The sequence below is a fragment of the Aquila chrysaetos genome, chromosome 14 (genome assembly GCF_900496995.4).
Source record: "Aquila chrysaetos chrysaetos chromosome 14, bAquChr1.4, whole genome shotgun sequence".
In the NCBI taxonomy this organism is placed as follows: domain Eukaryota; kingdom Metazoa; phylum Chordata; class Aves; order Accipitriformes; family Accipitridae; genus Aquila; species Aquila chrysaetos.
The window spans coordinates 29,661,975-29,676,661 of record NC_044017.1 but is presented as its reverse complement, the minus strand read 5'-3'; the positions used below and the strand labels follow the sequence as shown (position 1 = coordinate 29,676,661).

The 14,687-nt window shown below is 39.2% G+C and overlaps 1 protein-coding gene across 9 annotated transcripts in view; it reads left to right on the top strand.

Annotated features, from left to right (window-relative positions):
* ENOX1 (ecto-NOX disulfide-thiol exchanger 1) overlaps positions 1-14,687 on the top strand; it is a 361,993-nt gene that overhangs the window by 284,303 nt on the left and 63,003 nt on the right. For all 9 annotated transcript variants that reach the window (XM_030036520.2, XM_030036518.2, XM_030036519.2 and 6 more), the window contains 2 exons: positions 10,393-10,499; positions 13,795-13,912. In XM_030036520.2, the coding sequence (XP_029892380.1) occupies positions 10,393-10,499; positions 13,795-13,912 (225 nt within the window). The remainder of the gene's footprint in view (positions 1-10,392; positions 10,500-13,794; positions 13,913-14,687) is intronic.

The following is a 14,687-nucleotide window of genomic DNA, read 5'->3' as shown; positions in this document are numbered from 1 at the left end:
TTGTGGACGAGCTACATACTGACACCATTTTTTTCCATTTCAGCTACTAAATATCATGCCATCATAATAAGCAGTAAAAGCAAAACTGTTACAAAGTTTAAAGCAATTTATAAGTGACAGGATGCAATCTTCAGGATTACTGCTGGAGTATTTGTAAATTGTAAAATAGATTTTTCCACTAACTAAAAAGAAAATGTTGGGATCTTTTTCTTGGTACAGTTCTAATTGTGGTCAGGGACCAAAACCTTGTAGTTTTTGGCCACTTATGAAGTTTTAAAATACAAGGATTCATATCTGTGGATAAAAGTGGCATTATTAATTCTTTCAAAGAAGGAAAGAGACAGCATCTGAGTGACTCCCTACCTTGCCTGGACAATAAGGTGACTTCTGAGAGAGTTCAGAAAAAGCAATTTTCATTATGTCACTGGTGTACCTTTGCCACGAAAGCCATGGTAGTGGCAGAGGAAAAGCCATCTGTATGTGAGTGGTATCGCAGCTTTGCAAGGAGCTGTGATCGGAGTGATATGCTATGGTGCTCTGAATCCAACAGCTCCCGTGTAGGCACACTACGGCACTATGCTGACACGGGTGGGGAGGGAAGTGGGGAGGCACCCGGAGCAACCGGAGTATTCGGCACCTTCTAAAGCAAGTGCACGGCACCATCAGCCAGAATTTTATGCCAACTCTACCTCCCATTGCCTGCTTTGATTTTTTGAAAATGATCTCACGACCTGAACTGCATAGTCCGGTTCCAGTCATCGTGTAGATATTCTTCCTATCTTGCTATTGAGAGAAACTAGTTTTCACTCCACAGCTCAATATACAGGGTGCCTGCCACTTCTTTCTGCTGCCAGTAAGCTTGTTTCCTTCCCGGTGCTCTTGCATTGCATGTAAAAAACCTAAAGAGATACTCATCTTTCAAGAAGTCCTAAAACCAAAGAAACCTGGAATTATGAGACTACGCAGTTTACTTGCTTATCTTGGAGCTGATTCAGTAGGGCTGTTCATTAAGAAGAAACAAGGGTTTGGGGAGAAGACTGTGTGTCGTGTGCTCCTCCTTGGGAAGGTCAGGATTGTCACCTCGAGTTTTCTCTCCATTCCTACTGAACGACTTTAGTCATGTATTAGGGTACTCTGGCTTTTTTTCAAATAGCTGGTAGGTATCAGATATAAATTCCCCTCCTCCCCCAACCCCCCAAAATAAATTGAAATTAAATAATTCTGAAGGGAAATGCATTCTCAACAGATTGAACAAAAGTCTCCTCTCTTCAGGTTTGTTCATTTTCATTCTCTGATCTCTCTGGATATGATTTAATCTGTTTTAACATTATCAGTGTCTTCACAGATAGAATCTGAATTTTTAGTATAAAAAAAGGAAGAAAAAAGGTTAAAAATCCTTTCTGAGCTTTCTTCAAAAAAGGATTGGGATCAGTTTTGTTTTTCTCATTACAGGTTCACTTCAAAAGTTGCTCTCTTACTTTAGAAAAGGTAGAATTTACATTGATATGATGGTGATGATTACTAACATCACCAACTTATCTGATTTGCTTTAAATTCCACACTGCAGTCCTTTTTCCCAATAGTCCTTCACTTTTTAGTTTATTCTCTTAGTACTGAAAATGAAGCCAGTTTCATTACAGATATTGAAAGCATGCTGGTTAAAATTCTCATAGCAGTCAGACTTTTTATATACCTTCATGCTTTCCGAGTATTCTTTCAATTGCTCTGCATTAATAACAACTTTTAAAAGGATTTTCCTGCTCTTTAATTGTCCAGTCTTGCAGTCTTTCTTTCATTTGCCAGTGACTAATTCAAAAATATAAGCTTACTTTATGTGCAATTTTTAGGTCATCATTAAGCTCTTTGTGAAAGAGATTGAGTCATATAATGTGTTTTTACAGTGCAGCCCAAATCGCAGTTGGTGTCATAGAATGCTGCTATAATACAAATAAAAACATTAATCATTCATGTCATTAGTTGCCACTATTACTTTCTACCTTGATGTATTTCTAAAAAAAAAAATTAAATACGAAATAACCTCCACAATCCATCCAGTCCCTTTTGATTAGCTCATTTAGTCAGTGTGCTCTTTGCTTGCTTCTGTACTGATAATTTGTCCAGTAAAGCTCAGCTGGGTATCTCTATTCTTTTTTACTTGTCCTCCCATTTTCCTTCTCATGTACACAGGTTCTTAAAAGCATTTCTATCCAGGATGCTGTGGCAGTGGCAGAGATGAAAGACTCCATTTCTATTTTAGCTTGCATTCTTATAATTCCTCCCCACTTTCTGGCAGTATAACTCTTTGTGGTTGCAGCCTGTAGTGTTTCAGATAGCTTATTCCTTTGTGCTTCATTTTCTTTGAATTTCTTCATTCCTTCCATTGTCTGTAGCCTTCACTCCACCTAAAGTCAATAGGAATCTTGGTATCGATTTAAGCGTGGCCAGAATTTCAACAGAAGCTCTTCTCCTGTTATTTTTAAGACTTTTTTTTTTTTTTTTTTTTTTTTATGAAGGCTAGTAAATATGCGTGGTGTTTTATAGCAAAATAAAAGCACTGCCTCCAAAGAGATTTCAGTCTAAGGCCCCATTTTGACAACTCACGCCACTTGCCTGGATCCTGCAGGATCTCCTAGATGATGAAGCAAGGTTCAAAGCAAAGAAGCATGTGCTTGAATCACATGGAAATCTGTGCTTGGTTTTGAGCTGCCTTGCTGAGTAGAGATGGAGGTAAGGGCCTGATGCTTCACAGAACTGGACTGTAAATGTTGTATGGAAATGAACAATAACGGATGAGAGTAAGACACTGGAGCTAGGAAGAAAAGATGGAGGTTTCACCCAAAAGGTTTTCTGAGTTGCCTGTGCTTATCGTGTGGCCTGCACATCTAAAACTGTCCAGGCTGCTTATAAGTGAATGAATAAACCTTGTAAATATGAATATGAATATGAATCACCCTATGCAACTATGGCTGGTTGAAATACTTACTCCCTTCCATAGGCACTAGTCTTGGTTCATGTCGAATCACTGGATTTGTCCCAAGTGGTGTAGTTTGTGATGATGACAGAGATGTTATGGGGACAGGAAAAGAGTTTTGGAAAGGGATGGACTGTGTGGGAGGGCAAGATGGACACACACAGGGTGCAGGAACAAAAATACAGAAGAAAAATGAAACTGGAGGCAGTAAACAAAGAGAGAAGAGGACAAGACATGGCAGGCAAGGGAACATGAGGCATGGCAACAAATGGAGAAGTAAATGTTCCCACATAAGATGTGTGAGACGATTTTTTTTTTTGATCGCCGGAAGAGGCTATGGCTGTTGAAGCCTCCTCATTCACCTCTCTATTCTATTTCAGCAAAAGAAACCATATTATGCCCGAAACAAACATAGCCCTCCTGATCTCCTAGGAACATTCTAATCTGCAAGATCCCTGGACAGTTATTACTTAGAGACAGTCCCTTCACTTAATGGGACCTGCCAGAGTTCGGTCACATTTATGATGTTCCTTCATCTCAGAGTTCCCTTGGGGTTCTTTTTTTGGACAGGCTTACCAAAAATAGTTGTTCCTACTTTTGCTATTTTTAAATCTGAGAACTGAAGAAAAGGTCCGCCTAACCATAAATAACAATGAGAACAGCTAATTCAGTGCAGTGCAGTGGGGATGGCTTATAATCTTGTCAAGCTGATGAAGAAGGTAGCACTCATTTAATCTTCCTTTGAGTTAGTAGGGTATGGGGGGGTGTGTATGTGGGGGGGGTTTTTTGTTTTTTTCTGGATGTCAACATAGAGTCCATAAAGTCTGTTCTGTAATAGAAGATGTTGGCATTAACAGAGCAGGTACTGTACATTTGTACCTGCCCTACTGTGTTGTGCTGGCCTGATGTCAGGTTCCTGTTTGTTGAGAAATGACATGGAGGTGAAGTGGTCTTGTTGAGTCCAAGTGATTTATCACATGGCATGGAGCCAGCACTTGCTGTTACACCAAGCTGTCAGTTTCTTTGTTGTAAATTAAACCACATTTCACAACCTAAAAGATTTTCAAAGCTTATTTTGTAGACAGATTTTCTAGCAATACCTTGCAGGGCAAACTGGGCTCTCTTTAATCAGAGTGTATGTTTTTTTCTTTCAAAGTTTAACAAGGAGTGTTCTTCCATTTCTAGAACTATTAATTGTTGATATACATACGTCAGACAAGTTACTGTGCAGGTTTCAGCATAAATCCTGGAAACGGGGTGGTTTCAGTATCCCTGTAATGCTCCTTCTTTCACTCCTCTTCACTGGGTTTCTTAGCTGAAAGAAGAAAGGAAGACAACAGCTGCTGACACTGAGTTTTGATGTTTTTCTAAAACCAGGGATTATAATTTGTGCTGTGGTATAAGTATTTTTTTTGTCCTTCATCTGTGCGGAAGAATCTGCTTATTGTATTATGAAAACATATTTCTTCCTGCCTCACTCAGGTGTAGACCACTTACATTTACTCGGCCTCTTAATAACCCACGCGAGCACGTTGGCTAGGACCAGTCTGAGTCAGATGGAAGAGGAAGGGGGACCGACCATCAACCCAGGCACACCTCCTCCTGGTCTCAAACACTGTAAGCCTAGTCAAAGGGAAATGTAGAAATAATATAGTGAAATTTAGGGAGAGGACGCTTAGACTGTTTCCCACTCTTTCTAGTATTCACGTAGGTGAGGCAGCGTAGACAGAAGAGGAAAACGTCCTTCTTCCTCTGGTAAGCCTCGTAACGGCTCTCTGCCACACCGAGACCTCTGCATCAGGACAAGAGCAGAAAAGGTGAGACTGCTAGTAAAAGATGACCCCACTGACTCTGTCTATAGGATTAAATTAAGCTGAGCTAGGGCAGGCTTGTCCACACTGTTCAACTGTAAGAAAGTTGTCGCTCCGGGCCAGCTAGCATTTTCCCACACAATGCGGATACAATTTAGAGTTTGGTGCAGGCCAGGTGGTTTCCCTGAAAAGCATCTTTTTGGGGAGAGAGAAGGTTTGCTGCTGCAGGGACAGTCAGCATGTTGTGCCAGTTGGTTTCAGGGAACGAGTATGGTCCCTGGCTGGTTTTGGTCGCTAGTATAGATGTAGTTGTTGGCAGTAGGGCAAGTTGAGGAATGGCAGCCTTGCAAGCTGACTTCCCGCACAGCACAACAATTTGGGAGATAAATCACTGGAGGCACCATTCTCTTGGTCTGCCAAAAAAGCTGGAATTTGGGGATATAATAGAGAAGTCCTGTGGTTTTCTCTTTTATCATGCTATGTCTTAAGACTATGTCTCAAGGAACCTACAGCCACCCAGACAGCAAGCGGACCAAACAGTAGCCTCCTCTTCTCTGATGGAGTTGCAGCCACGATTCACCTTCTTTTTGATACCTATGGATTTTTCTGTTGTTTTTTTTTCTTTAAAAAAGAAAAAAAACAAACACAAACACAAAACCCCCCCAAAACCAAAACCAAAACCAAAACAAAACAAGGATGCCATTTATTTGTGGGAGATGAGTCACTTTGCATAGCTGTCAAAATCTGCGTCTTCATTATACAAATCTGTAATGGCATTTGCTTACATATCCAGCTGATGACCAGCAGTATGCTTTACTTTAGGACCCATCCTGTGCATTATCTGCACTCTTCTCCAGGATGATATTTCCAACTTTTATGTTTTCCTTCTCTGCCAGTCAATGGCAATCATTGCATCCGTTTCTCCCTCTGTGAATTGGGTAACAGGGAGGGGCTGCAGGTTTTCAGCTGTAAATGCATGAAAGGCAAATTCTTTTCTGAAAGTAAGCAGTATCATAACCAAAAGACTGAGGGTTTGGCCCAGATTAATTAAAAAATTATATGTTTCTTTCATTACTCTGCAATCTGCCTACCGTTTCTCTTATTGATGTCACATGTCATTTGCTTATGTGCAATTTTAGCCTTGGACTCAATGCTAAGCTCTGTTCAGTACGTCACCAAATGCCTTTCAGGACTGTTGCCAAAAATATTCTCTTTCCTATCCAAAACTGACCTGGGGACTCTAATTCTTTCACTTACAGCATCTAGCCTTGACTACTGTAATTCCTTGGTTTGCTGGGCTTGGAGCCAAATCGATTGGCAGACTCCAGCTTAGTCAGAATTCAGCAACAAGACTTCTGACCCAAACCACGCCAACTCTATATCCTCCCTGTGCTGCGAATCTATATTTGAAAAGCATGTTATACATTTACTGTAACAGTTTCCTTTACACTGTAATTTTATGGGTGGAATTTTTCTTTTACCCTGCATGTCAACTGTTGCATTCTTACAGAATTTTTCTGAGCTAAATTGCCGTATATTCTACTCTTGCACTTACAGTAATATAGTGCAAAGCCCTTTTCATTCTGTATCCCTAATTGGTGGAATCTGGAGTGAAATTCTACATGAGATCTGATTTTTTTATCTGCCAGCAAAGACTTTTGGTTTTATTTTAACACATTGTGTTTCAGTTTCTATTTTGTTTCTTTTTTATTGTAAGGCATTATAAAACATTTGGTTGCTGGTGTTCTTTATTATTACATACAAGAAATTAAAAATAATCGTGTATGCATGGCAGCTGATAAATGTAATAAGCAAAGGCAAAATGGAGTACTTCTTGTCTCCTGAAGCCAAGGAGAAATTTCAGCCTTCACTCAATCATGTATTTAAAATAGCCTGCTTGATAAATGTAATGGAGGGTAAAAGTGTTCTCTCCACCTCTTAATCTACAGATGAGGCTATACTTTGGTTCTCATTTATTTCTGTTCTTCTCTGGTAGTATGAACTTCAAATATCCTGTATCAAATATTCTCTTGCCCTGGAGATACTCTAGTTTTCCCTTTAATCCATTCTTGTACGCAACTTCTGCAGGCATCATTTAAGGGATTTTTGTTGTTGTTGTTGTCCCTAGTTTTTACGGTTGTTTTTACATTTATGCTTTATAACAATAGCCTATTCAGGTAACATGTTTTATGGCAACAGAAACTGAGGTTTAAACTTTCCTTTAAAATGCTTACTATGAGCTGGCACCTCTAATAAAGTGTATTGTTGTTACATTGCATTTGTTAAACATTGACACTTGCATATCACTCTAGGCTTAGTTGTTTGGGTCTTTTTGGTTATTTATAACTCAGCAGAAAAACAATTAGATAATAATCCTTTGTCTGAAACACGCCACATAAATTACCAGCTGCAGAATAAGTCGTTAAGAAAGATGCAATTATTTACATCCTGTAAGTTATATTGATAGGAAAAACAATGACGTGGTATGGATCCTTCCAGAACAATGCGGTTTTTTAAACCCTAATTTAGTAAGGAAACAGCTTTGCATATGGTCAATGAAAATTTGATATAGCATAGAACTTACCAACAGATGTTTCACAATGAATATTTCATGTTACTTAATAATTCTACTTACCAGTCACAGTTGACAGTACATTGCATCCTAGAGTTCAAGGTGCCTTAAAGAGGTAGATATGATCTGTTATTTCGTTTTGGAATATTCTTTCTGGAGGTCAGGAAATAGTCTGAAAGCCATGGTCAGCAGTGGGACCGAGAACAACTCTTTCACTCAGATTCTGCAGATATCAGCCCAAAATCTGGGGCCACTCTTTGGCCAAATCTTACTCAGACATGAGGGGAAAAATCAGTTAAGTGGAGAGTTTCTCAGCTGATACGAACTCTTCTGGCTTCCCCTTAGGGATGAATCTACCATCCTTATGGGCTGCGTGTTGCTGGATCACTTACCCATACAAATTTGATCCTGATCAGGGATGTGTACAGTATGTCTCGTCTTCCAATTACCCAGAGCACAGGAGTTATGCCAGCTTTAGGCTTCCGGAGTGTCTGTGGGAGAACAAATGAATCTTGATGCAACATGAATTAACCTACGAACAAATGTGAACTGACAGAACGGGTTTATGTTGGATTGCCATCTCATAGCACATGAATGCAGGATTTCGATGCAGTGCAAAGAGATGAGAAGCCACTTGCCTGTACTGTCAAACCATGGCCTTGGCTCCTCTTTAGCTCTAATGTAATGCTTGGAGATCTTTTAATTTGAGTGTTACCTGTGGGTGTATGTAACAATTCATAGTCTAGATAGCTGTGTGTATTGAAATTGCTGTACGTACATTGACACTTTCTTTGAATACAGAGTAGTGGGATGTTGGTCTTTGATATGTACTAATTTAATATTCTCCTCTACATTTCCTTTTTTTTATTATCCCTAGCTGCCTATTGAATAAAGTTTCTTCAAATGCCTTGATTTTTAGCATCCAGTACTCATAGTATCCTACCTCCTTTATTTTTTTTTTTTAATTCCTGAAAGTTAGGTAAGTGAAGGAGATCCTTTTTCTGCTCACTTTGTCTACTGCAGTTACGCAAGAAAAACTCTTTGACGTCTTCCTAGCTTGTGTTTCCATTGAGGAGAGTTTCTGAAATGATCAGATAATGACTTTTGATAAATCTTAGCACCTGTTCACAGAATGGAAATTAAACACTTTAAAGTTCAAATGTTTTTCAAAATTCGAATGATCTTATTAATACCTATTAGTGGAAAATGGCAAACCAGCTCTTCCTCATAGCTTTGTGAATCTTTTCTACTTGAATTTCCACTTGCAAACTAAAACCAGATTGTTAATTAAGCAAGATTTTATGAGCACCTGGGTCATCAACACAACGATAGTAATTAAATTCTAGCCTCAGTTTCTATACACATAATAATAGAGTGCTTTAGCATTTTCATTCTTTTCAAATTAATTGAATAAATATACACAACATAACTTCCTTGATACATCCACCCTTCACTCCAAGCAAGTTCTAATAGGCTGAAATTATCACATCTGCTGTTAAAACCTGAATGGATCACAAATGGATCGGATCATCCCAGTAGTTTTAAGGCACCTTCTTTAGTATAAACTACATATAAGTATTAATTTTAAAAGACTACATTTATTTTCTATGGCTTTAGAAGTTAATTAACCAGCCCTGATGACTGCAAAGAAAAACTTCCATATGTGATTCAAAATGTTGTAATCTTCCTGAATCTGAAAGCAACCTGCAACAGTGGTAAAAAAAAGAGAATAGAAGAAATATGCTCCTATTCAAGAGAGTGGGGTTAACTTTCAGATCTAGAGGTGAAAGATACATTACTAGGTGAGCTCACCATTTTAGGAAAGATGTGTTGTTATGTATAATAAGATCCTCCACATCTGTGACTTGAGAGGAGGAGAGCAGCCATTGATCAACTGGATGAGAGACCAGATCAGAGGGCATTACAGCACTCCTGCCACCATTTCTCGATGAAAGAAGTGGGATGCTGCAAGCTGCAGCTTTACAAAACAGTGGACGTCATTTCAGCCCAGGAATCTAAAGAGATAAATAACCAAGAACCTTGTCAAAGAGTTGAAGGATTTTTCAGTTTGAGTTCATAGGTCGGCACAGCTGCTCTCTCAGGAGCACAGCCCAGGTCATTGTAGAAAATCTGGATTTCTTGGGGGTCTTGCAGTTAACTGTGCTGCAATTAAAGCACCTTACACCTTGGTCAAATCATTTCTTAGCAGGTCACTGTTGTGGAAGGACAATGTTGCTTATAACTGATGCGAAGAGAAAGAAAAGAGTGTTGGGAGAAAAGTTTCTGATTTGGGATGAACAAGTAGCTAAAAACTTGAGGATCTTAATTGTCCTAGATAATTGACCGAAATATTGATGTCTGGCTTCAGAACAAATTCATTAGAGTTGAATGAGGGAAGCCCATTTCACATCTCTTCTTCATCTTACATGTACAAAAACGCGACTGTTCATGCACATAAACATACATAGGCCATGGACAGAGGACAGAATGATCTACCGCAGGTGAGCCCGTTTATATTAAATAGAAGTGAAGCAGCAGCTGCAGCTACAGCATGCAGCATTAATGTGCGGTTTAGCCCTTCCCGTCTGCTGACAAATTCCCGCTATCAGATAGTCACCCGTCAAAGCAGAGCCTGCTTGCCTTTCGCGTTTTCATTTGTACAGCCTGCTCATCTGTACGCAGCTGCCGCAGGGGAACATGTGTCACGTTTACGCCTCAAGTGTCGTTTCGGCAGCCGCACACGCAAAGGCACGTGGCTGCGCAGAGAGTTGTAGCAGCCATCACGGGGAAGCAGCTGCATGCGTGGTTTTTGGTACATAGTTATCAGTTGTGTAGACTAAAGTTATGGAGACAGACTTGAAGGGAGACATCTCCAACATTGGTAAAATGTAAGTACAAAAGACACATCATTGGATGGATATTGATGATGTTGTTTCAGTAATGACATCATCCATAGACTCCTAGTGTCTTTGCTTTGCTTCTCTATAGTGATCACAACATAAATTGCTTGTCTTGTTTGACTTCCTTGTTCACCAAAGTTGAGCAGATTGTCGCCGTTTTCAACGCTTCTACCAGACAAAAAGCTTGGGACCATTTCTCGAAAGCCCAGCGAAAGAACATAGACATTTGGCGAAAGCATTCTGAGGTTGGTGATTTTATTATTATTTTCTATCCATCATCTCACAGCTGGATTGACACAGAACGAGTGTGATTGTAGCTGGACATAGTGTATTCAGCAATATTTACGGCTACCGTTTTAGCTGTTAATCAACTGGCCATTATACACTCTCATCTACAGCATGAATTGCTCCCATTGCTCTCATTATGATAATAGTCATTAAATAACATTGAGAGCAATGTGTTTTTATTTTTCATGCAAAATTTGGGAAATCATTGGAGGATTATATTTGCTATCTAAAATAATGAACTGAAGTAGTGAAATTAGGAACAATATTTTCAACTAAGGATAGAATTAAGAATTATTTCTGAAAAATATCTTCTTAGGCTTCACCGTGATCTGTTTTTAAAAGAAGTATTCCATAGCACAGATTTTTTTTTTTTTCTTGTTGTGCCATCATATGGTCATTACAAGATGACTTTGCCTGGAAATAAAATAGAAAATTTCTTTCCTAAGTAATGACTTAAGCATATTAAGTCCAGAATTATGACATACTCCTTCCCATTTGTTTCATGTTTATCTTTAAAAAAGTAGATACATCACTTGTATTGATTCTAAGTATTATGCTTGCAAAGAAACCAGTATAAATGTAATCATACTACCACACAGAGTTAGCAGTGTGGGACCATGCATGTGTGACTGTCATAAGCATGAGCAGAGGAAATGGGATTCTAACTCCCCTTGCTGCGAGTGGCAGCAAAGGAAGCGCTAGGCCTCATCCTGTGTTTTGGTCATCCAGCTTTCGTTTTTAATTCAGTATATACGCTATGAGCCTGTATTTTAAAAAGTAAGTACCGCTGTCTTTGTTTTCTTTCTTTCTTCTTCCTTTTTTTTTTTTTTTAATATGAGCAACTTGCATACAGTTGGTTTACCTTCATGTAGTACAGTATGTTGATTGTTACTATCACAGTCCTCTAAATGATTTTTCTCTGTCTCAGAATAAAAACTTTAGAAGGTAAGGTGCACTTATTTAATTATTTTGTAGTACACTTGTAAAATAAGTGTTGTACACTTAGTTTGAGAAACACTAAAGTGCTGTGATATAAATCATTTGGATAACATTTTAAGTGCCCATTAACTAATGCTAAATTACAGTTGAATACCAATGGCACTAAATGTAACATCCACATGAATACCAAATGAATTTTTTATTATCAGTGCTATTATGGTGAATACCAAATGACTTCACAATAATGGGACACTTAAAATAAAATGTTAGCATAATTTATTGGTACAAACTGTATTTTGCATTTTGTTCACAAATATTTCATATAAGTAGTGGATAAAGCCTGTGTTCAGTTGAAAGTTGGGAAGTTGGGATTTGATGTTTGCCTTATCTTCTAGAGAAGTATGAAAATATGATTTGCTAGTAGATTATTTCAATTATACTAAGACCATCCCTTCTTGAACTAACTTTCTCTAAAGGGATATGGTGTGTCATTCATTTGCTGGCTTCTAAATCTTTAATAAACTGAAATGTGTAAGAGTTGGACTTTCCAGAAATGTTAATTCACTACTCATTTTTTCAAATATTATTGCCTTTTGTTCTTCTAAGAAGAGGACAACAAAACCAATTCAAAAACATGTGAAGGCTCTCGCTAAAACAATATATTTCAGAAATGCCTGTCTTTCAGATGTGAAATATGATGGAAATGTACCAAATGGCATCTTTGATTTGAATCATATTTTCTAACGGTGACATTATCTGCTAATCTGTTTAATTGCCTGATCACCTTCCCTTTTTTTCTGAATTTAGGAAAACTTTGCTAGAAACCCAAACCCAGAGCAATAACTCATACACATAGACATTCTCCATGGAAGGTTATTGGCTTTGCTGATAATGTAGGCATTGATGCATCAAGGACATTTATCCCCTAAAGAGGGAGTAAATGTAAGCGGATGTCTGCTCATGTATGCAGTATACTTCCCCAGCAAAAAATGCAGGGGGCCTTTTCCAATAAGGAATTAAGAAATGGCTTGCTGATTTCTTCCTGAGGTGCCTCTGATTGCACGAGACACTGGGTGACAATTTACCTTTTTAATCACTTTTTTTAAAATTTGAAATTATTCTCACGTAACACGCCCACTAATTAGCCTCCTTGCCTTTGCTGGGATTAGTGGACACATATACATTTATCAGAATATTTGAGATGTGCCGATGAACCAAGGGTACAGCTCAAGGGGAACGCCTTCCCTTTTTTCACGCAGTCCCTCTCTGACAGCTTATTGTTAGTTGCGCGGAGCAGTGGTCGGGCTCCTCAATGCTGTCTCCTCCTTCCACGCGACTCTTCCTTGTTTCAAAGATTTCAAACCACCTCTTTGGGAATTAAGCTCTTTGTCGGCAGAAAAATTAGCTGTCTGTGGACTGAAAAGGCCTACACTAATCACGGTGCAGCATCCCCGTGTTACACCTGACAGGATTATTAGGACAAAATAGAGTCCTCTCAATCTTCTCGGCGCTGCCGTTAAAAAGCCAGCCGCTACACCCGCGCCGGCTTTTCTACCCCGAACAAAGACCGTCTAGACTCCCACAAAGCCCGCCTGCCTGCCCATCATTTCCCTCGTGAGATGTGGAGGGGCCGCCTGCCCTTGCGGCGGTCACCCAGAGACCGGCACGCCTTCTTGGATCAAGACGCAGAGATTTTCAGGACGGCGTGATGGGGCTGAGTCTCTTAAATCCGAGGCGATCTGGGCATGGGGGCAGCGGGGGGAGATTCTTTCGGCCAGCGTTGGGCACCTCCGGTACAGAGCGCTCCATCGGCACTGGCTGCCCTCGGCTCCCTTTGCCATCAGCGGAGAGAAATAGGCACTTTTAGGGTGTAGTTAGTATGACTTCTTTGTTTAATGGAGACCCCCACGCTCGGCCGGGTGAATCCTACCCCAAGTGGCAGAGAGAAGCAAGAATTATCTCTACCTTAAGCAGGCCGACAATCTCTTTATCAGTCGTGCTTTATACACAATTTTTAGCATTATCCCTGCTGTTCAAGCGTTCTCCTATGTTTGGCAGAACTAAAGATCACTCGATGTGGAGACTCACTTTCTCTCTTCTTTTTCCCCCGAGTGTTACCTTTGATAAACTCCGTTCTTTCACAGGAAGAATTCCCTGTGCTACTGTTGTTATAAATATTCATATACAAATAAATATGATTACAATGATAAATGATGCATAATTAAAATCAGAGCAGTATTAAAAACAGATACTAAATAATACATAATGACTTTATGGAAGTTAATACTGACAAAAGGTCATTTTGGGTTTTAGGAGCTTCGAAATGCTCACAGTGAACAGCTCATGGGAATCCGCCGGGAAGAGGAGATGGAAATGTCCGATGATGACAGTGGTGACAATCCCAGTAAAAAGCTGAGAGTAGATGATTCAGGTAAAGCCAAAGCCCTCTATAACATCAAGTATATACACCTGTTGTTTTTTTAAAAGCAAGCAAAAACTTACATATGACAAGTGACATATTAATAGATGATTATATAAGACAGTATCTTATTTTAAACTCTCATAACTTAGTTATTTGCATGATGCAAGCTGTCTCTAGGAGGTGTCTGTCACCTGCTATGATCTATAATGATGAAAATTCTTCAGTTTTGCCCTTGGCTGGAAGCATTATGTTTCTTTAGTGCACTCTCTGCAGTCTTGCATGACAGTATTTCATTCCGTGGTTGTAACAATGTCTTATTATGAGACCAGTTGAAGTTATGTTTTGGCCAGTATTCTCTAAGCCTTATCTTTCTTTTCAACAGGTATGTAATAGCTTATAAGCTCTCTCACAAATACACCATACCATTTTAACTGTGTGTTTTGTGGAATTAACTTTTAAGGGTACATATTGCACCATATGGTACTGCATACTGCATTAATCTGATACTCGTTAGATGGCTTTCATGAAAGAAAGAACAAGGGTGCATGTAATACAAGTAAAGAAAAGCAACTTTTTCAGTCTTCTGCAAATACTCTGCTATCCAGGATGGACACCAAGAGGTGGCTCAGAAGCTGCCTGAATTCTTGACTGGTAACATGATCTGGATGGATGCTTTGCTTGATTTCTTGACATAATAAAGTTGTGAGTAGCTAACAAGGGTTTGCTTGTTTAGACGCTCATCTTCAGAAAGAAAATTTACAGAAGCTGAAGTCAAAGCACAACT